Source organism: Podarcis filfolensis, assembly GCF_964270895.1.
Source record: "Podarcis filfolensis genome assembly, chromosome: 6".
NCBI classification, from domain to species: domain Eukaryota; kingdom Metazoa; phylum Chordata; class Lepidosauria; order Squamata; family Lacertidae; genus Podarcis; species Podarcis filfolensis.
The window spans coordinates 5,574,795-5,598,175 of record NC_139609.1 but is presented as its reverse complement, the minus strand read 5'-3'; the positions used below and the strand labels follow the sequence as shown (position 1 = coordinate 5,598,175).

The 23,381-nt window shown below is 39.7% G+C and overlaps 1 protein-coding gene across 3 annotated transcripts in view; it reads right to left on the bottom strand.

Annotated features, from left to right (window-relative positions):
* RALGPS2 (Ral GEF with PH domain and SH3 binding motif 2) overlaps positions 1–23,381 on the bottom strand; it is a 97,012-nt gene that overhangs the window by 13,899 nt on the left and 59,732 nt on the right. The window contains exons 9-16 of one of the 3 annotated variants that reach the window (XM_083621610.1): positions 20,843–20,980; positions 19,764–19,854; positions 19,123–19,190; positions 16,612–16,747; positions 15,460–15,611; positions 8,121–8,175; positions 1,954–2,031; positions 490–595 (exon numbers count right to left, since the gene is read on the bottom strand). In XM_083621610.1, coding sequence (XP_083477736.1) covers positions 490–595; positions 1,954–2,031; positions 8,121–8,175; positions 15,460–15,611; positions 16,612–16,747; positions 19,123–19,190; positions 19,764–19,854; positions 20,843–20,980 — 824 coding nt within the window. Of the gene's footprint in view, positions 1–153; positions 596–1,953; positions 2,032–8,120; positions 8,176–15,459; positions 15,612–16,611; positions 16,748–19,122; positions 19,191–19,763; positions 19,855–20,842; positions 20,981–23,381 lie in introns of all 3 variants that reach the window. The other 2 variants (XR_014549880.1, XM_083621611.1) reach the window with 2 other exon arrangements.

The window sequence follows — 23,381 nt, the reverse complement described above, 5'->3', positions numbered from 1 at the left end:
ATACCCCGCCCATCTGGCTGGGTTTCCCCAGCCACTCTGGGCGGCTTCCAAAAGAATATTAAAATACTGTGATACATTAAACATTAAAAGCTTCCCTAAACAGGGCTGCCTTCAGATGTCTTCTACTGCTGCATGTGATCCCTGACAGATTACCTCTAAATGAATGCAGCCCAAAGCAAGAAAATGGGGTAAAGAAAGAGACCCTGTTCTGTGCTCATTAACTCCTTGCCTAGACAAAGGATGTGTGCAAATGCGTTCATAACTGCTCATTATGGGTTGTCTACCCCTGCGCTACTTCAAGAATGCAGCAGTGGCAAGGGCAAGGCAGCATCCACGGGGGGGGGGGTGTGTGTGTGTCCAGGTATCATTTGACTTGGCTGTGAGTTGCGATGCCACAATTTTATTTGATTTATTTCTATCCTGTCTTTCAACCAACTGACTGCTAAAAGGACCTGAGAAACATTTTAAACAATTCATTCAATGTCTTACTGTCGGTTTTTTGCCTTCTTTCAATACAGTCTTCCTTCTGAGAACGCCTTGAATAGTAACAGCTCCTGGATACAAATGAACAGCTAAATCCTCAGACTCTGCAGAACTATAAAGAAGAATGAGTAAAAGACGGGAATACACAAAATATCCCAATAGCAGTTCTCCAAGCATGATTTAACTTGAAATTAACATCTGTGTTAATGTTGCCATGTCATTTATTGGATTTCACTGTGGAAAAAGTCATTGGCTATGACTTTTGGCTGCTTCAATGGATGTTTCTCCCAGAAGCACAAGTAACATGCCCTCCAGTTCAGCAAACTAATCTTAAATAAAAATAACTTTCAACATTACAGATAGACATAATACAACTATAATAAATCCTAAACAGCAACATGTTCAGAGTCAATTTCATTTAAAAAAACCAAACCCCACTCATCTCAAACGTGTGATTTTTAATTATTCAGACCTAGTAGAAAGACGATTTGTTAAGATTCCGAGTTGCAGAAACTGAAAAAAGCAAGAGCTAAATACATGCACAATACCACATCAATGTGTTTGAAACCAGTGACAGAAGAAGCATGGAAGCAGAAAGCCTGACACAGAGCAGTTAATTTAATCTGTTTCTACATGGCTTGTAGTGAACAGCTGACCAGCTTTCAAGAGGACAAATGTGACTGATGCAACTGTGTGTGTCTCAGTGCATGCCAAGCAGCTTATGTGGGCACAGCCATCAGCTCTCTAGAGACAGTCTGAGAATTTCTGAAGCATCTTGGAAAAATTCTTCCATTCACTCTTCATCTGTTTGTCAAGTGTAAACTTGACAGATCTAACAACCTGAACCTGTCAAGAGTCCACCAGTTTTGGCAAGGCATCCAATGCGTATCTTAACTCCAGACGATGCTTGATTTTTATGGTTGTTTGAGCTAGGTTTCTTGGATGGCCACAGTGTTATAGAGAATGAAGTTTAATTAGGAATGTAAAACAGCTGGACGTGTATGGAAGCTTCCAAGCAGTTTTGCATAAAATGCCATTCAGAATGGGTTGAAGCCAATAACTGATGTTCATGCAATTTATTAAAATATATGACTCAGACGGGAGAAGGGCACCAATGCAAAAATTTTAAGAAAGTCTTTTGAATATTAAGGAGCTCAGGTACCAACATCATTCTTGCCACCCCAATTATTTTCAACATAATACTTTAAAAACACATCTAGGCTTTTCCAGGTAATAGTGCAATACTTTAAGAAATGAAATTTGCAGATCAGAACAAGCCAGCCACATTCTATAAAGGTATGATTAAGACACAAAAGAGGGAAGACCTATTTTTTAAGTGAAAGTCCACTGACATGATTTGCCCAAGGAAGCCAGAAAGATCAGGAGTGTCAGATTGCACCCACTTCAATATCAACCAAGTCACCAACACCAGAGGAAAAAGTCTGACCCCTGAACACAAGGGGCTGGTACCTGCTGCCCTTCATGTGGCCTCGATAGCCATTTCGTGCCATTCTTGTCACCGGACCAAGAGAATGGTATAATCTGTTCCTGTTGAATTCCATTATAAATTGTATGTATTACACATTTTTAAATTCACAGTCATTATCATTTGTCAGAACACTGCAAACAGGCTTCCTTTCTGCCACAATGCTACTACATCTCGCTCTGTGACCAACAGCATACTTCATTGAGAAAAAAATAACTTTCTTATTTGGACATGTGTTCTTAATATGAGCACCCACTGTATTTTGGCATTTTTCCTGGCATCCCCATGAACAGTTTGAGAATCAGAAAAGCTGCTTTAAAACTTATCTTTTTAAAAAGGCAGAACAGAACTCTACATTGCTAAACACTTAAAACATATTATGAGAAGCCGTTACTACAATTTTGCAGGAGGATAATACCTCAAGTTTTGCCTAGTTCTTGCAAGGAAAATATGTGCTAACAGAGGGTTTTTGCAGGGAAACCTCGGGGGCAAACACACACACACACACACACACACACACACACACACACTCAGACACAGAGCTTTTAAGCATGGACTTGTGTCTGGAAAGAGCAGGCAAAAGGAAAGTGTGGATAAACCCTCCGGATAAATTAGCGTTATTTTTATGTGTAATTATTAGTTTATTTCCTAAATGTTTATACTTATTTACATAATTGCTTGTATCACAAGATGCAGTATTTTCAATGAGTATCAAAGGCAAGGCTGCGCTTACATCGTTTCAAGTAATGAAAGAACTTTTACTTTTAAACAACTTCAGAGCTTAAAAAGAAAAGCACAATTCCCAAGAGCAATGCAGCTGATTAAAATGATAAAAATACAACCAGATCCATAAATTTCATTTGGATACAACTTCAATACTTGCTATCTTAAATATTCACTAATTATTTTACAACCTTTGGTTAAGAAACAGTATTTATCAACAACTGAAATTGTTGACGATTTAACACCACATCCATTTCTGTAATGTATAAATCGCTTAATATTCAAGTTTCCAGGTGGTGCACAATTGGGATACGGCATAAAATCATTTAAAAACAAGAAAAACTCACTTGAAATGCCTGCTTAAATGAATAAATAGAAAGTCTTCACGAAGTGTGAAGAGTTCAGCAGGGAGGGGGCCTGAGTAATCTGAGTGGGAGAGATTTCCACAGAATTGGACCGACAATTCTGAATGCCTGGTTCCTGATTGATATGAGCTATGCATCTATCTGAGCCATTTGGGAGCTACTAATAGGGCCTCCCCCAAATACTTCAATGACTGGGCAAGTGTATTAGGAGTCAAGTGGACTCAAGTTGCTAAGGGTCTTGTAAATTAATACAAGAGTCTAGAGATGGTAGCATAAGGCAGCATATTTTATTAATAATATTTATATACCACTAGATCATAAAAACATCAAAGCAGTTTACAATAAAAACTATGGATAATAAAAGCACATAAAAATAAAATAAAACTGGAGACCATCTACTAACAATTATGGAAAGATGTATTCTTAATTGCCTATGTAAGGATGCTAGAATAGAAAGGTTTTCAGCAGTCATTTAAAGGTTGAAACAGAAGGCGCCTGCTCCATCTCTACCAGCGGAGTATTCCAGAGGATTGGGCTGATGACACTGAAAGCTCTATTTTTGTAAACCACTTTGAGGTTTGTTTGTTTTTTTACAATCAAGTGGTGTATACATTTTATGAAATAAAATAAATAAATATTCTAAATTACGCCAGCAGTTTTTGTAATAGCACTTCGCAAAGAAATATGAGCAGAATTGAATATACAAATTAGGGAGAAATTTTATTTAATAAGAAGAGATGAGAGTTTTCTGAGAGAAATTTTGTAACCCACAGAAAGAGGCTGCAGAGAGGATGCTAAATCCTCAGAAGTTAAAATGAAGTGATTACATTTGGAAAACTGGTGAGTAAAGTTCCTAACACTGAAACAATTTATTTACTGTTTTGGCTAAATATATATATATACTGTTTCACACATTTCAGAAGCCAGAGTGAATTGTTTACCCCCCTGACAAAAATAAATCTACCTTCAAGGACTCTTCCAATCTTGGAACACTGAAAATAAATGGGTCTATTCTGAGTAATATTTAATACCCTAGCTAGCACAACTGCAACACCTCTTCATTTAGACATTCCCACAGCAGCATAATATGATCCAAATATGAAACAAGCATATTCAAAAGGACATGCTTTTAACTCAGAATGATGGTCTGATCTACTTTGCTTATAATGGGATTTTTCTGTAATAGTTTCTTTATCAAAACATCTGGGTTATTTGTCCCAGATGTCCATTGTAGTGGAAAAGGAAGAAACATAAAAATTAATGATTAGCAAAATAAAATTTAGTAAAATTAAATAAAAATGCACATATGCTTTCACAATCACACCATGATATGGCCTGCCTGTTGGTTACTCTCAAAGCATTCAAAAAATTATTTATTTATTTTAATTAAAACGGGGGGGGGGGAGAGGATGGGACGGGACGGGACGACAATAATAGTTTTGACACAGATACACTGTACTTCCAATGTCCTCCACAAAGCAAAGAACCACACATAGTCTCACTCTTTAAGCAAAGAGCTACTATTGTGTGGTTCTTTAGTTCTTGCTAGATCTGTATACCAATACCAATACTCCAAGACTTTGGCTACCTCATGAGAAGAGAAGACTCCCTGGAAAAGACCCTGATGTTGGGAAAGATGGAGGGCATAAGGAGAAGGGGACAACAGAGGAAGAGATGGTTGGACAGTGTTTCGAAGCTACCAACTTGAGTTTGACCAAACTGCAGGAGGCAGTGGAAGACAGGAGTGCCTGGCGTGCTCTGGTCCATGGGGTCACGAAGAGTCAGACACGACTAAACAACAAAGATCTGTAGTACTGTATTTTTCGCCCGATAGGGCGCACCTAGTTTTTTTTGGGGGGGGGAATAAAGAAACCCCCCCCAGGTGCGGGGCTGGGGCAGGGGAAGCCCGAGCTTCCCCTGACCCCAAGCTTCTGGGTGCAGGCAAGCTCTCCGCAAGCCATGGGAGAGCTGCTCCCACGGCTAGTGGAGAGCTGCGTGAAGCCCGAAGCCTGGGGCGTGCTGAGCTCCCACGGCTTGCGGATAGCTTCCTGAAGCCTGGAGAGCGAGAGGGGTCAGTGCGCACCGATCCCCCTCGCTCTCCAGGCTTCAGCGAAAGCCTGCATTCGCCCCATAGGACACACACACATTTCCCCTTCATTTTTGGAGGGGAAAAAGTGCGTCCTATAGGGCGAAAAATACGATATTTTACAGGCTCTGCCCTTGAGCTTGTGCCTCTGGCAAGGTACCTGCTTTATATATACCTGGGTGTGGCAGAGCACAAGGCAAACTTCACACTTTTGCACATTTTAAAATATATGTTGAGTGCAAGGGCATGTCACTAAAATAAAGCAATGTGCCTTAGTCACACTGCAATTTCACAAATAATAACTGTTATGTGCTGTGTTTCAAATATTTTTAATTTCAATTATTCAATTCTAAATATTTTTTAAATATTTCAAATATTTTGTACTGCTTTTCAACAATTTTTTTTCCAAGTGTTTCATGTGTTTCACTAGTTTCATGTGCACTTTCCCATGGGTCTCATTAAGCAGATGTTCTCAATGGCTCCTAGCTCTCAGAAGAGATGTTGATGACCAGTGATATAAGAAGTCCATTCCTCAAACCTATTTTTGTTTTGCCAGGCTCTCAGTGGCTTCAGGGGAAAAGCCATCCTGTCCTAAGTGTGTCACACTAAGCATCAATCACAGGTTAGTGTGATGACCTCTTTTCACCTTGGTAAAGGTAAAGAGACCCCTGACCATTAGGTCCAGTCACAGACAACTCTGGGGTTGCAGAGCTCATCTCGCTTTACTGGCCGAGGGAGCCGGCGTTTGTCCGCAGACAGCTTCCAGGTCATGTGGCCAGCATGACTAAGCATGGCGAAACCAGAGCAGCACATGGAAACGCCGTTTACCTTCCCGCCGGAGTGGTACCTATTTATCTACTTGCACTTTGACATGCTTTCGAACTGCTAGGTTGGCAGGAGCAGGGACCAAACAACGGGAGCTCACCCCATCGCAGGGATTCGAACTGCCGACAGCAAGCCCTAGGCTCTGTGGTTTAGACCACAGCGTCACCTGCGACAGGGTGAGCTATCAATTGCTCCTGTCTAAGATGTCACTTGGTGGGACTGCAACACCATGATATACTTATAAATACTGTATCATTTTCATAGGCAAGGTAGAATTGTGCAAATAGAACATAACATTTTGGATAAATCACATTGACAAGACTTGCAGATATCTTTGAAGCACTTCCAACTTGGAAGCTGCTTTTGATAATAAAGGACTTAATACAGGCCAATTCTTCAGTGCAACTTTCAGAACTGGTCAGAAAGTCCCTTAGCTGCAAGAATGGCCAGGCAACAGATAGATACATAGGGTATTACTTGGGCAAAAATGTTTCTCATGAAATAGGGAGTTTATTCCAATATGAGAAATGTGAAGAGCACAAAGCATTGTGATCAAAGAATCATAGAGTTGGATCATCTAGTCCAAATCTCAACTAGACCATATATAACAGATGGCCATCCAACCTCTGCTAAAAAACCTCCAAGGAAGGAGACACCACCACCTCTTGTGGGAGTCTGTTCCACTGTCAAAGAGCTCTTACTGACAGAATGCTCTTCCTGATGTTTAGGTGGGATCTCATAAATCAACTGCTGCCTGTAAGTCACCACGCAGAAATATTAACTATCAAGGTTGGTGGCCTGAATGCAATCATGTGGTTCAGAGGAGAAAAGCATCTATGAACAGGCCACAGTTTTTTGGGGCCAGAAGTTATTGATTGGCTGCTTGGGAATAGCACTACCACCTTCCGGACATCCACAATAGCAGTACTGCAGTACAGCTAAGACTAGTAAGAGCAATTCCCTTAGGAGCTGCCACAGTGGCACATAGAATGAAAGCCTCCAGTTCAAGATCCTGGTGCCTGTTGGACCTTGTATTTTCCAACTTACTAGCTTCCTGACCATGTTTGCACCACCCTCTCTGAACTCCCAAGTCTAAGTTATGTTGAAGCTATGCAATAAAATGTGAAGAGTTACAGAAGGTTCTTGTAGAAGAGGACAGTGTACATCCAAGGGGCAGACAACACTCAACATGTGATATTGGGCTTGAAAGCCCATTTGCCATTCAAGGAAGCACTGCAGGGCTGCTAGCTCTCTAGGGGACGACTCTAGGCTTCAGGCTATGAAGGAATTGGGAGCTGTCTCTCCTCAGTTCTGGATGTTGTTTTTGGCATGATCCAGCAATGATCTAGACACAGAATTGGAGGCTGCAGGGGCACCAGATGGGGAGCTGGGTCTGGGTGAGTGTTTAGAGGTGACTGCAGAAGATAGGAAGAGCACTTCATCTGAGGTATTAGCCAAGAACTCATAGAGGAACCTCTCAGACCACCAGAGCCATTAGGACCAGAGTCAGGATCTCAGCTGAGACCCTTCCCTGAGCCAGAAGAACCAGATACCTCATACTGCACACCACCAATCTGGCCGCATAAAAAGAAGGCTATGGAACAAAGAAGGAATGCCCACTTTCATGCCAGAGGGCTGGCCTTTTAAGGTTTTCTCAAAGGGGGGGACCTGGAGGTGGCAGTCTGCAGATAAGAGACATAAAAGGTCTTGGATAGGTTGCTCACTTGGAGCTGTCTGTGGTCCAGTAGCCTTCAACTAGCTTGCCTTGCCTCCAGCCTTGCTGTTTTACCCATGGGTTCCAGCACTGAACCATAACACAATAGATGTTAACAGTTTTCCAACTGGGAGTGGCAGCTAGCCTGACCAGGCACAGATGTTAGACAGAATTCTCTTGAAGCAAAAGTCCAGTGACACCATACCACTGAAATATATTGTCGTGTGATATAGTTAGGATTGCTTCACATGCTATTCTGTTCTATTTCACATAAGAAAAGCTTAGAACCTCAAAAGAGCTCCCTGACTAAAACACAACTATTTAGGGATGAGCACACATTCCATGCATATTTTGCACATATTCTTCTACATGGAAACGAAGAAGAACTGTGATCTGTGAAGCATTTGAACAAAACAGAGATATAGTGGCTTCTCTTACCTTTCAAATGCTGGCCATGAAGTCTCTTCACTCAGCTCAGAACCATCACTGCTACCTAAAATCAGAATAAGAGTTTAAACTAAATAATCCTCTCATTCTATGATTTATTTGCCAATCATAATGGAATTGTCCATAATGAAGTGCTATTAAATATATATATATATTATTTGAGTCAATTTGTGTGTTAGAAGATAAAGATAAATAGTATAAAGCAGCTTTTATAAGAGGAAATGGAAGATGCAGGTTCATAACACTTGGGAAAAGAAGTACAGTTGTGTATTCTTGCTGCTGCTCTTCTAATATAGTTCATTTTTACAAAATGCTGCTGTCAATGTTGTTAGAAATTGAAGCACTAAAGGCAAAATAAAGTGTGTGCCCCTTGCTGGATTATTCTGATTATGCTTTATTAAAATAAAACCTACCCAGTCTTTTATTTGAAAATCAGCAATGGGGCAAACATCACTTATGGCTAAAGCTTCTTGCCCTTTCCAGAGGAAAAAATTGGATGCTCGGCAGAGCAAATGATATAATGGTTGTTATGTTATGGTATTATACAATTATTAAAATTTGAAAATCAATAAAATTATATTTGAAAAAGAGAGGAAAAAATTGGATTCTTTTAATTCTTGTACAAAGGGGGGGGAGGAGATAGTAGTAAAAAGAATTAAACGGATTACTTTCAGGTACATGCATATTGAAAATACATGCCCTATGGTTCCAATGCCAGGTGAATACCACAAAAGTTCAATTAATGAATTTTAATATGATTTTTAAACCAAGCCAAATTTCTATTGCACAGAAAGGAAAACGTGTGTGTGTGTTTTAATAAATATGTATCTTGCACTTTCACCACTCAGAACCCGACTAAGGGCTTTGAAGTCTTTTTGGATCCCAGTGAATTATGGCACATAAACTACTCCAAAAATGTATGCAACAACTCATGTTTGTCCTGCACAGTGGCAAAAAAAGAAGAAGCTTTAGATAGCAAAGCAACATTACTATGTGACCATCAAAGCCAAAGAGATATAGGTTCTTCTTTTCAAACAAAAGGCCACAATTCTAAACACACTCACTGAAGAGATAGGTGTCTCTGAATTCAGAGGGAGTTAAATTTTATTCTGAAGCTGTGTGTGCCCACCAAGAAAAAGATGTATTTTAAGGGTAGAAAATAAACGTATGAACATGTAACTTGAAGGCCAAAACAGAAATGAACTTTATTATTAATGTGCATTGAACTTCATGGAGTAAGTAACCAAAGGGTAAGTCCCTATGCTGAGATGTGGCTGACGCATTTGCAATCTTGTCGTTAAATGAACGGGTGAGACAACACAAGAAAACAGTATGAAGTGGTGGCAAGAGTGCTAAAAGCTAAGTTTAATGGGTAGGGTTGCGGGGTTAAGGCTTTCCTAAAAAGATGGTATTGGTAAGCTTGGAGGAATTTGAAGGAAAAGGTGAAGGAAAGATACACACAGGGCTAGATTCAACTCACTGGTTGCACTAGTGGAAGTCCATGCAAAAGGGCTTCCCTCTCCCCTCCTCCTTCCAAATTGGCTCGGGGGAGTGGGGGTGGGTGAACCCCAAGAACAGTGCATGGAGAAAGGAAAAGGAAGATTGTTCCATTGGGACAAGCAGATAAGCTTGCACTGATGGAATGTTTGCAACCACACAAGGTTGAATTGCTCCCATAAACCCTAGACTTAAAAGCAGGAAGGGAGAAAGTATGGACTTATTGAAAGGAGCAGGAGGCCCCTGTTTAGCTAAGGTGGAGGAGTGAAGCTCATTGGCATATGGGGATATGAAGGCAGAGAAATAAATGGTCACTGAAGGCTTTAAAGATTAAGACAATGGAGCCATGCTGAATATGGGAATGGAAATGAAGCCAGTTTAGGAACTGAATATAATTCTGAGCAATGAGAGAGGCAAATCATTATAGCACTACAATTGTGGATTGAAGTGTTTCCCCTAAATCTGTCTGAATCATTCAGCTTGCACTCAAAACAAGTCGTAAGTATCTTCCAGCCCAGACAGAACCTGCATTTTTCATGCAATTTCTAATACATCTCAGGGATTTGTGCATTCAAAAACTATAAATGAAGTCTTTGTTACAAAGGGGTAAAAATGGTGATACATGCAGATTCTAACTCATGACGCTTCTAAAAAGCTTCAAGTTAGCGAGAACAAAAAAATCAGATTATTTTTCTAAAAACATTGTGACCAGTAGAGTACATATGAGTGCAGATTGTGGTTTGGCCGTCAACTGGTCCGGGCAAGGTTACAACAGAAATAGAAATGCGATGCGATGACAGGCAAGATGTGAACAAAGGGTGAAATGGTTATGATAAATAATAAACCCCGAATTAATTTAAGGCAACATACATATTGTTTATGAATGTTTACAAGTACCACATTTATTTAGTGCCAAACAACGTATGATTTCTGATAATAGAAAAAATGATGAAATAATTATATCCAAAGCAATTAAACATAACGTATTTCTGTGATATGTTCATGACGCCAAAATGAGCTACACTGTAGTGGAGCCTGAATTGCAAAGTTAAAATAAAAAGAAGGCCTACTTAGGTTACAACTGTGCTTTCCTCAAAGAGATATTGCACAGAGGACTTCTTCTGAAACAGATAAGCAAGGGCTTGCCCACACTTCTGTTTGTTCCATGCCAATAAAGCATGAGTCCGAGTGGTCTGCAGCTTGACCTGTGTTTTCTAGGCACAGTTCCAAGTGGTTTTACCCTTGCCCTGCTCCTTTCTCAGGGAAAACCCAAATTACCATTTGCTCCAATTGAGCGCTAAAGAGCAGCTTTTCCTGGGGGGAAGCAGCAGGATGAGAGGACGTGTGAATAAGCCCCCAGTTGTATATAAAAAATAGTAACTAGCAGAGTGTCATTAGCAACCTGGAGCAGAATTCTGAAACAGCTGCCACATATTCTCTAAAACCAGAAGAGGTAAAATAAAAGATGGGGATAAAATGATTGAGGACCCGAAAGAAATTAGAAAAGTATTTCAGATATTCTATAGAGATCTTTATAGGAAAGATAAAGAAGACAACAAGAGAATAGAAAAGTATATCCATGACCATAAATTGCATCAAATCTCAGAAGAAGAAAAAAGAATGCTTAACCAGGAGATAACAGAGCAAGAGGTCACGAAGGCAATAAAAAGAATGAAAATAGGGAAGGCCCCAGGACCGGACGGTATCTCAGCAAAGTATTATAAAACACTATCGCAATACCTGACACCTGTTCTAAGAGAAGTAATGAATAAAGTCTTAAGAGAAGGAAGGATGCCAAACACCCGGAAAGAAGCCTATATTACACTGATCCTGAAGAAAGATGTGGATATATCAGATGTAAAAAATTTCAGACCGATTTCGTTATTGAATAACGACTATAAGCTGTTTGCGGATATACTAGCGAATAGACTAAAATGGTGTTAAATAAGGTGATACACAAAGACCAAACAGGCTTTCTGCCGGGGAGGCAACTAAGGGACAACGTAAGAAACCTGATAAATATAATTGAATACCTTGAAGTCAGAAATGAGAAACAGGCAGTACTAATGTTTATAGACGTGGAAAAAGCGTTCGACAATGCTTCTTGGCATTTCATGAAAGAAAACTTAAAAGTATTAGGAATTGGTGAAATTTTTTTGAGAGGTATTGACACGATCTATTCAGACCAAAAAGCAAAGTTAATAATTAATAACAACATATCAGATAACTTTGAGATAACTAAAGGTACTAGGCAGGGATGTCCTTTGTCTCCCTTGCTATTTATTACAGTCCTAGAGGTCTTGAATAAGAAGTTAAGCGAATCATCAGAAGTCAGAGGCATTAAGGTGGGACGAAAAGAATTTAAATTAAGAGACTTCGCAGATGATCTAGTCTTAACGTTGGAAGAACCAAGACAAAGTGTGAAAGAGGCAATAAAAAGAATGGAAGAGTTTGGGAAGGTATCAGGGTTTAAACTTAACAAAAACAAGATGAAAATGTTAGCAAAAAATCTGAAGAAAGAAGAGATGGAAGAATTACAAGCAGACTCAGGAATCGCGATAGCTAAAAAAATAAAATATTTAGGAATTTGGATGACAACAAAAAATATAAACCTGTACAAGGACAACTATGAGGTCGTATGGAAAGAAATTAAGAAAGATATGGATATATGGAGCAGACTAAAATTGTCATTATTAGGCAGAATCTCTGTGATAAAAATGAATATACTACCTAGATTGTTATTTCTATTTCAAGCAATACCAGTGGTAAAAGGGATAAGACAATTTAAGGATTGGGAAAAAAAATTAGCGAAATTTGTCTGGCAGGGGAAAAGGCCAAGGATAAAAATGAAGATACTAGTAGATAAGAAAGAGAGAGGAGGTTTTGATTTACCAGACCTGACTTTATATTATGAAGCTTCATGCTTGGTATGGTTAAAAGATTGGCTGACTTTAGAAAACACTGACCTATTAAATCTAGAGGGCCACGACAATAGATACGGTTGGCATTCATACCTATGGTACAACAAAGTAAAGGTACATAAAGGTTTTCTAAACCATGTGATTAGGAAATCTTTATATGAAGTATGGGATCGGAATAAAAACCTCCTGGAAAGAAAGACACCGTGGTGGATATCACCAATTGAGGTGTTGACAACAAAAAAAGTAAACATGGAAGGGGAAAGAGTAACATATGAGGATATTACTAGGAAAACAGACCAAGGGATAAAGCTCAAACCATATGATCAAATTGAAAAAATGTTAACAGGGTGGCTGCAATACCACCAGATCAGTGACTTATTAAAGGAAGATAAAAAGAGAAATGGGTTCGAAGATAAAAAAATCGAAATTCCAAATCGAGTTAATAGACTGTAAAGATAAAATTTTATCAAGAATGTATAGTTTATTGCTAGAATGGTATACAAAAGACGAAGAAGTAAAGGAATCAATGATAAAATGGGCAATTGATATTGGGCATAACATTGAATTGGATGCGTGGAAAAGATTATGGAAGGAGGGTTCGAGATTTACAGGATGCATGGCTCTAAAGGAAAACTTGCTAAAAATGATGTATAGATGGCATTTGACACCAGTAAAATTAGCTAAAATGTATAGGAAAAAAGAAAGAAAATGCTGGAAATGTAAAAAGGCAGATGGGGACTATTTTCATATGTGGTGGACCTGCGATAAGGTAAAAAAATTTGGGGAATCAATTTATAATGAACTCAAAAAAATATTTAGATATACTTTCCCCAAAAGACCGGAAGCGTGTCTATTAGGCTTAATAGGAACAGAAATTAAAATGGAAGATCAAAATTTGTTCATGTATGCTACAGCTGCCGCAAGAACCCTTCTGGCCCAAAGATGGAAAGTACAAGATATACCAACTATTCAGGAGTGGAAGGTGAAGTTGACAGAATATGCAGAACTTGCCAAACTGTCAGGGAGGATCCGGGACCAGGGAGATCAAAGATACCAAAATAACTGGAGTAAATTTATTGAATATTTAAAGAAGAATTGTAAAGAGGTCAAGACACTAGCAGGATTGACATAATACCTCCAATGTAGAATAGTACTAATATGGGAATGATGTGCACGATGGAAAGAGGATAAATATACCAGTTGTGGGGAGGGAGGGGGGTCGTGACTCAGCAGAGTCAAAGGGAATGTATGGTGTTATTACAATTTATTGGAAAAGAATATGTAAGGAAAACAATAAAAATTCAGTTACAGATAGGTAGCCGTGTTGGTCTGCCATAGTCAAAACAAAAAAAAATTTTTTCTTTCCAGTAGCACCTTAAAGACCAACTAAGTTAGTTCTTGGTATGAGCTTTCGTGACGAAGTGTGCATGCACACGAAAGCTCATACCAAGAACTAACTTAGTTGGTCTTTAAGGTGCTACTGGAAAGAAATTTTTTTTTTTTGTTTTGAATAAAAATTCACTTGGAAAAAAAAAAACCAGAAGAGGGAAGGTCCTTGGCAGAACAGCAGGTACTGGCTGGGTAGGGAGGCATTCAGGAGACGAGAAAGTTTTAAGTCTCTTATTCTATACTCTTCTTCAGTTCAGCAAGGAAGGATGAAGGCAACCATTTAGATCCTATTTTCTTTGGTTGGAGCCTAACGTCCAGGTCTTTCCTGATACTAATGGAACCCTGAGAACAGCATGCAACACCACAGACACTGTCAAACTTATCAGTACAGAGGCAGCAGTAAAGGTAAAAGGTAAGGGACCCCTGGACAGTTAAGTCCAGTCAAAAGCGACTATGGGGTTGCGGCGCTCATCTTGCTTTCAGGTCGAGGGAGCCAGTGTTTGTCTGGTGTTTTCCGGGTTATGTGGCCAACATAACTAAACCATTACTGGTGCACGAAGGACCGTGACAAGTGCCAGAGCACACGGAAACGCTGTTTACCTTCCCGCTGCAGCGGTACCTATTTATCTACTTGCACTGGCATGCTTTCAAATTGCTAGGTTGGCAGGAGCTGGGACAGAGCAATGGGAGCTCACCCCATCACGGGGATTCGAACCACCGATGTTCTAATTGGCAAGCCCAAGAGGCTCAGTGGTTTAAACCACCGCGCCAGCAGCAGTATCAATGCTTGGTACTGGATTTGGCGCTGAGGATAGATCAACTGACACACACAGCAATGTTATGACTATTATAGAGCCAGCTGTTATTAATTACATTGACAGAACTGAAGAGACGCAAATTTGCAAAGCCTGTGACAGCAAGCATGGGGACCTCTGACTCATATGCAAAATCAAGCCCAACAGGGGTGTGAATTGGACCCACAATGCAGTTTTTCCCAAACCATGACCATTGGCTCCACAACTGACATGATATGTAACACCACATATGGACCAGGTAACAATTGGCTGCAAAGTAAAATTGGGGGTGCACTCATCAAGGGTCATCAAGCATGCCATCCACCCATAAGAGGGGCAATCCAGAGAAGACCAAGACCAAACAGGATGCATGCATGGCCAGAGCTGATGCCTTGTGAGCAAAGCAAAATTCAGAAATCTCTCAGAAGCACTTTCACTTGGGTATTTCCATCTTTGGGCAGGAGGGAGTTGGTCACTAGACCAGATACTGGCGAGTCAGTTGATGGGGGTTTGCGGAGAGCCATGAACTCAGGCTCCAGATTATAAAATTTATTAGTAAGAAACACATTATTAACATTTTATATTGAAGTTTTTTCAGAGTTTATCCTTTTCTTAGGGTAAAAAAGCCTTATGTGGAACTGTTCCAGTACCATAAAAAATGATCCCTCTAATACTTTTGGATACAAGCCTAGAAATACCTTTCACTGCTCAGTAGGCTTAACATCTTACCTATTGAAATTCCACTAGAAAGAGTGGAGCTCTCTGCCTGTCCCCTGGATGGGGCATGTGGTTCCATGACACTGTCATCTAACAGATGCCTTGGTCCTGCATTGGGGAATGTTGCGCTTTTGAACTCTGCTGTGTTCGTTTTATGAATAAAACTACAAAAAGAACAAAGGAGATAAAAACAAAACGCGCAACTACTTTAGGACATAACACATTTTACGTATCAAGGTAATACATTCTCTAGTACTCATGTTTATATTTTCTCCACGATAACAATCCAACACAGCATGGCAGGTATATAAACAAAAGAGTACACCAAGTGTGTACAACAGGGATCTATTGCAGAGGGGATTCACGCATTTTGAACATGGGCACAAAAAGTATGAATGTTTAAGTGGCAAAATAACCACACAGTGATTATCACACTTTCTTTTTAAAATGACTGCATTTTCCCTGCAATAACGCTAGCAATAAAGGATTGGCTCCCTGATACATGCGCCATTCACAATTCATGGTGCTATGTGTAGATTTTGCCATTAACACTAGAAAATTTGGGAGCAGTTTCAAAAGTAAATGTAAAGCAACCCTCCCTGTGTTTTGAACTTTCTAATGGTGTCTTCATGAGTTTTTGAGGTGATTAATAAATAAGTGCTAATTTGCGTTAGATCAGCTCAGGAGGCACAAAGGGATATTTCAAATGGCAGCAGGATTCCTATAGAGAAGACTGCACAAACTGTGGTCCAACTGGCCAAGCACAACCACCAGTTATGTACTGTGGCTGCCAGGAATCTGATACGACACCAGGCTTCTGCAGGCCCACACAGGTTGCAAAAGTGGGAGACTTTATGAATCCCTGGTAGCCTTCCATATGTGGCTGGTGGAGAGTTAGCTCCACCTTAATGAACCTAAAACAGGCCTGTGAGAAAAATTCAACTGCACACTGCTCATTCATGGTGTCCTGGCTTATTTTACACCATGGCTTTAATGATACATGCAAAGCAGGCCGCTAGATGCTAAAACAAAACGACAAAAATGTACCAAGACAAATTATTCTTTAAGTAATAAGATTGGGGATCATGGGATAAAAGGGCTAACATATGGGGATTATGTCAACAACACACAGCATCTAAGCTGAATTTCAAATCAAATGCTAACTTGTATCCTAAACTGTGACATTTTCTATGCCCGTGTGGCATCAGATTCCTTGGGGATGGAGGAGTCGGTGGTAGCAATGCTCCTTCAGCTGTAGCATTTTTTCGAACACTTTGCGGCGAAACTCCCACTTCAGGACCTGGAAAAAAAGAGAGAGCAAATTTTAGGTGAACACGACAAATACTTATCACACTTATGACTCCCCAATTTCTATGCCCAAACCAGAGTTGATAATTTAAAAAAAGACATGAATGGATTCTTATATAACAAGTATTTATTTAAATATATATAAAAAATGTCCAGCAGCACTTTAGAGACCAACTAAGTTTGTTCTTGGTATGACCTTTCGTGTGCATGCACACTTCTTCAGATACACTGAAACAGAAGTCACCAGACCCTTATATATAGTGGGAGGGTGGGGTGGGGTTTTTCTCAGGAGGGTGGTAGGAGATGGGTGATTGATTTAATGGGTATAGTAAACCTGTGGGCGACTGTTAACGACTGCAATTAGTCCTACAGGAAACTACAGTCCTACAGATGACCAAAAATAGCTTTAGCATATGTAATAAGACAAGAATCCAATATCTCTATTAAGATCAGGTCTCTCCATGTTTAGTGATAAGTTGTAATTCAGCAACTCTTTCAAGTCTGTTTCTGAGATTCTTTTGTAATAAGACAGCTGCTTTGAGATCCTGTACTCAATGTCCTGGGAGACTGAAGTGTTCTACTGGCTCCTACTGGTATTCATTTATTTATTTTAAAAACACACTACAGTGGTGCCTCGCAAGACGAAATTAATTCGTTCCGCGAGTTGTGTCGTCTAGCGATTTTTTCGTTTTGCGGAGCGCGGATCCGCTGGGTATTAACGGCTTTAAGAAAAAGGAAGCAAACTCGCAAGACGTTTTCGTCTTGTGAAGCAAGCCCATAGGGAAAATCGTCTTGCGAAGCAACGCAAAAAACAAAAAACCCTTTCGTCTTGCGTGTTTTTCGTCTTGCGAGGCATTCGTCTTGCGAGGTACCACTGTAAATGTTGTTGAAATATCAAAATAGACTTTTGGCCCTGGCATGAACATAGTAAGCCTTTGGTAACTAGTATCCTCAAACTGAAGTCAGACAAGGAAATAGGTTTGTGAAAACTAGAGAACTAACGCATGTGAAAATTGGCATGCTTAACACATTCTTTTAGCTGATACTATGGAGATGTAGGAGATATTTCAGTAATTGGCCTATGTCATTTGTCTGTATGGTATGTGGACATCCTTAATAGTAATATTGGGAGATATTCCTGCAATCTGAAGATTCTCCAGATATGGAAAATGTCTCCTGAAATGTACTAAATGCCTTATTCTCCAGACACAGAAAATGCACACACTATTAGGTATGGATATTTTATGTTATTACTGACTTACTTCTAGAGAAAGAATATTCAGATGGAGGGATTTGTAAAAAGTTGGAAATGAATTCCTAGAAAAATTCTCTCCTAAGCTCTAAACACAGCAGCTCTCTATCCCTAAATCTGTCTCCTGACTACCTCAACTCCATTTTTTAAAAAGAACACAGCAAGAGCTCCTTAGAATGCTCATTGCTTTTTACCAAATAATGGAAGTCCACAAGAACATCCTTCTCAAAATACACACAAATGTAAAGCAGCCACTGATGTCACCTTTAATATAGATGCGTTCAAGTTATTTGTTGGCATTTGTTAAATGTTGAAAACATGTTTTTAGTGTTTGGTTAATATGTAGTCTTTAATCACAGTTCATCGTATACGCGGGTGGCGCTGTGGTCTAAACCACAGAGCCTTGGGCTTGCTGATCGGAAGGTCGGCGGTACGAATCCCTGTGATGGGGTGAGCTCGTTATTGCTCGGTTCCAGCTCCTGCCAACCTAGCAGTTCGAAAGCACGTCAAGTGCAAGTAGATAAATAGGTACTACTATGGCGGGAAGGTAAACGGCGTTTCTGTGCGCTGCTCTGGTTCGCCAGAAGCAGCTTAGTCATGCTGGCCACATGACCCGGAAGCTGTATGCCAGCTCTCTTGGCCAGTAAAGCGAGATGAGCGCCGCAACCCCAGAGTCGTCCACGACTGGACCTAACGGTCAGGGGTCCCTTTTCCTTTTACCATAGTATTATAGAGCTGGAAGGGACCATGATGGTCATCTAGTCCAACTCCCTGCACTGCAGGAATGTTTTACCCAACATGGGGCTCAAACCCACAACCTTGAGATTAAGAGTCTCATGCTCTACCAACTGAGCTATCCCAGGTAAGTTTCAATTTTAAGTTTTATTCTTATTAAGAAACAAGAAGTACCTCCAGTGTTTAAGTTATCACTGAACAGCTGAAACCAGCTACCACTGTATAATAGTTGGAAGACTTTAAAAGCACTGGGCCAGTGTATATTCTTCAGGACATCTTTGATACTGACTCTCTGTTTTTACACCTTCAACAGACAAGTTTAGAAACAAAGAAATGTTAAAAAATATTTAAACTTTTTTTGTTGTCTGGTAAACATTTACCTACTAAATCTTCACGAGATGCAGCAGAACGTGGGGTACTTGTTCCGGGTTCTATCTTTAATGAAAGCCTGCATTTAGAAACAACCACAAAAAGTTTTGCTTATAACACAATATAGGTGGGAACCGGTAGACAATGCTTTTTCATGTATTCATATGCTATACACCACCCTGGGGTCTATTTAGAGGGAAAATGGGTTAGAAATACTTTTATTAAACAATTGAAACATGTAAGTTAGTCAGGACTAACAAGTCATTTTCCCATGGATAATTATTTGAAGACTTTGGTTGCTACCTATGGCTTATCTTTAAATCACAATCAAGGGAGATGCAAGGCAGACTGCAATTCAAGGAGCTCCCAAAAATTCCAAATGGTCATGAAACTAAGGGATTGCTCTTGCCTTCATTTCTTGTTCTTTATGAAATACCAAAAGTGGCTTGGTCATGCTGGCCACATGACCCGAGAAAACTGTCTGCGGACAAATGCTGGCTCCCTCAGCCTGTAAAGCGAGATTAGCGCAGCAACCCCAGAGTCGTCTGCGACTGGACTTAACTGTCAGGGGTCCTTTACCTTTATGAAATATTACTTAGCTTTAAAAGCAAAAACAATTGTTATATTCTAATTTACTCGATTTTATACTTACTTATAATTGTCATCTTCCACAAACTTCTGAAGTTCTTCTATATACTGAACAGAATTCAAGTATTTTTGAACATGAGGCAACACAGGAATATCTAGACAGCAAGCAAAATGTAATCAGCATTTTGGTATCCTTCACCAAGAGCTGACTTTTGCACATGTATTTTTTTTAAAATTGCTTATCCCATCCCATAGATGCACTACATCTTATTACTTCCTTAAAATACGCAATTAACACCTCATGCTTCTCACACCCCATTAATTTCTGGGCGACAAAATACGTTATGCCATCCTTCAAAAAGATAAAACGAATGCAAACAAAAGCAGGGAACTGTAGATTAACCGCACAAATGTATGGAAAAACACACTATAACGGACAATGGATGTTATTCTGTTGTGGTACTAACTCCTAGAGGGGTAGCCAGTCTAGTCTACTGCAGCAAAACAAAGGGTGGAATTCAAACATTCTGTCCCAAAGCTCCGCATAAATAAACAGATTTTCAAACATCACTTAAGTATATAATAATATACTTGGTAAACTACTATTACTAAGGAAGCATGCCTAACGCCTGATCTGTGCTCTAGGTGTCCTTTCACCTGCCTCTACTTTTCTCCACTACCACGGAAGCCCCTGCTCCAACCACAGAAGGCTCAGGTTATTTTGGAGGTACTGTGCCACCAGCAGTAAACAAGTGCAAGGCTTTGAAATGGGACATTGTGAGGGTGAGGTGGAGCGAGGTCAGTCAAGGATCCATTGGACAAGTGAGGGTCCTGATCTGGGTCCTTCTCTTGCACCACCCTAGAACTGCCACGGGAAAGGGGAAAAAAGACTATTCCTCTTTCTGCTGTAATTAACTAGAGACAGTAGGGCTTTGGAAGAGGTGTTGGCTCTGCCACTCGAAATGTCCCCAGAGTTGGGTAAAACTTGCCTTGTGAGTGTTATGCTCCGTTAGGAGGGAACTCCTGCATTTGATGGGTAGCTGACCCCAGAACACAGGTGATTAGAATTAATGGATTTTATATTCAGAGAACCTTATTCAGTGATTAATTACAATGCTGTAGTATGAATGCATAGCAACTTACCATATTCACATGACTGCTGTAAGTCTGAAATTATTCTGAGTATGTTATTCATTAAGTTTGATCTTTGCTCATTTTCCAAAATACTCCCTGTCGATGGGTATGCCGAGTCAATGTATGTCAAATCTGAGAGATAAATACCTGGACAACATAAGATCACACAGAAAAAAAGATTTTTTTGGTCTTGGTCAACAAAATCCAAAACATTTAGCATTGTTTCCAATGCTGCTGTTTCAGAGGCACAGCCGATTTTCCGTTGCACAACGCAACTTTCCTCTTCTCCACCGCTTGTGTTGGGGGACCCTCCAGAGCAGATTTTAAGGTTGTGCAAGGAAAAGAGAGGGAAAGTCCCATTGTGTAAACACAACTCTGTGTGTCCAGTGTTGGACAGAATCCATAATCAGAAGCATATCCTTTCCGTTGTGCTTTAAGCTAGAGAACAAGTGACAAGGCACTGAAGATATGAGGAACATGTAGCTTTGCCATATCTGAAAACTGAATGCTGTTACAAGGGTATAAGGTTTCACATACTTAAAAGCATGTTTACAAATCAACAGGTTGAAAGTATTTGGTTAATGGGCATTTCTTTTCCCTTCAACCTTATTTTTAAATCAATTGTATTTGCTACATCCAGTTTTTGTTTTTTACTTTCTAGATAAACCACAGTCACATTTTTAAGTCTTGTTATGTAGTCATGGAGTAAAAATTAAAGCTGTCAAATTTAGAGGAAGCTGAGTTCTTACAAATAATAGCACATGGTCAAGAAGTCACAGAACTGAGTAAAATATTAGTCTATAATAACATTCTGAAATATTTTATAATATTCTGAAATTGCCATGAGCAATTGTACACAGACTTTAAAAATCCTATTTAAGACGTTTTTGAAGGACAATTTGGCAAAAACAGCCCCACTGTAGCACAGAGTTAATTCAATGAATTAGATAATGTTATTAAGTTTGTCTCTAAGCAAAAAAAGTGATGTGAGAGAGAGGAAAGAATGTCATATACAACCTACAAGGGATGTCAGTAATATTCTGAATTTCAGAGAATGAGCTGAATACTTACTCCTTCCCTGATTATCAAGTAGCAAAGAACTGGGTTTGATGGTTGATCATGTGGTTCGGTTTGCATTTTAAAGCAAAGCTACCTAATTTGCACTTCTCTGAATTTCACAATGAAGTTCTCAAACTAACAAAAATGTGATGTGTATATTAAAGGTAAAGGGGACCCCTGACCATTAGGTCCAGTCGTGACCGACTCTAGGATTGCGACGCTCATCTCACTTTATTGGCTGAGGGAGCCGGCGTACAGCTTCCGGGTCATGTGGCCAGCATGACTAAGCCACTTCTGGCGAACCAGAGCAGCGCATGGAAACGCCGTTTACCTTCCTGCTGGAGCGGTACCTATTTATCTACTTGCACTTTGACGTGCTTTCGAACTGCTAGGTTGGCAGGAGCAGGGACCGAGCAATGGGAGCTCACCCTGTCGCGGGGATTCGAACCGCCGACCTTCTGATCGGCAAGTCCTAGGCTCTGTGGTTTAACCCACAGCACCACCTGTGTCCCTTGATGTGTATATTAGGGAAATGTAAATAAAACGCAAATTTTAGTGAAAATAACAAAAAAATGCATATTAGAAAAAATGTCTATAAAACTATGTATTATTAGGCAAAACTGCAAACAAAAATGTGCATATTAGGATAACTGTGCACCATATGCTTGAGAGGTTTTGTGAATACTTTAAAAAAATCACAAAGTGATGCAGAAATGTAATGAACTGATTGGAAAAATGAGAAAGGGAAAGAACCAAAACTGACAGATTTGAACACCGCTTGATCTTGCCAGAAGTGATCTTCTTGAACTGATCCTTTGCCCTGAAATATTCTTCCAAGGCTTCAATGTTACAATAAGGTTCTTCCAAAGCGCTAACCTTATATCAAAAGGTCTGCTAGGAAAATTGCAAACTAGATTGGTTGGATAAACAAAGCGTCACCAGTCCTCACTGCCTGACTGACTACAATGCTGCAATTGTATACTGCCAGTCCAACATGAAGTCAGGCTTTAGTTTTACTCTCTGAATTAAAGTAATTATTCTTAGAAATGCATCTATGGTGACTTGGCGAGTTTGCTTACATCTAAGTTAAGTTGGGGAACTAAAGTACTTAAAAATAAGGTTTGCTCTGCTCTTCTACATTCTGAGAGTTATTATGTGCCACACTGTAAAAATAAATGCTTGCTACAGATAATTAAAAACTGCTCTGATTTGCATTGATTCTAAATAACCACGAACTTCATAAATTGTACTTGCAGAACTTTAAGCTTTTGAAGTATTCAGGTACTGTAGTTAAATAGAAAACGATGCAGAAGGGGGGCACCTTTGAGACATGGTGGGGTGCCTTGAATTTGTTCATTATCTCTGTCTGGTTGTTGAGTTTAAAGATTTGGCAGAATGATGGCAGCCAATGTAGGTAAGTTCAATGGTAAAATTAATTTAAATTACAAGTAAGATTTGCAGGTTTCTAGCATGAAGTTCATGCAATTGT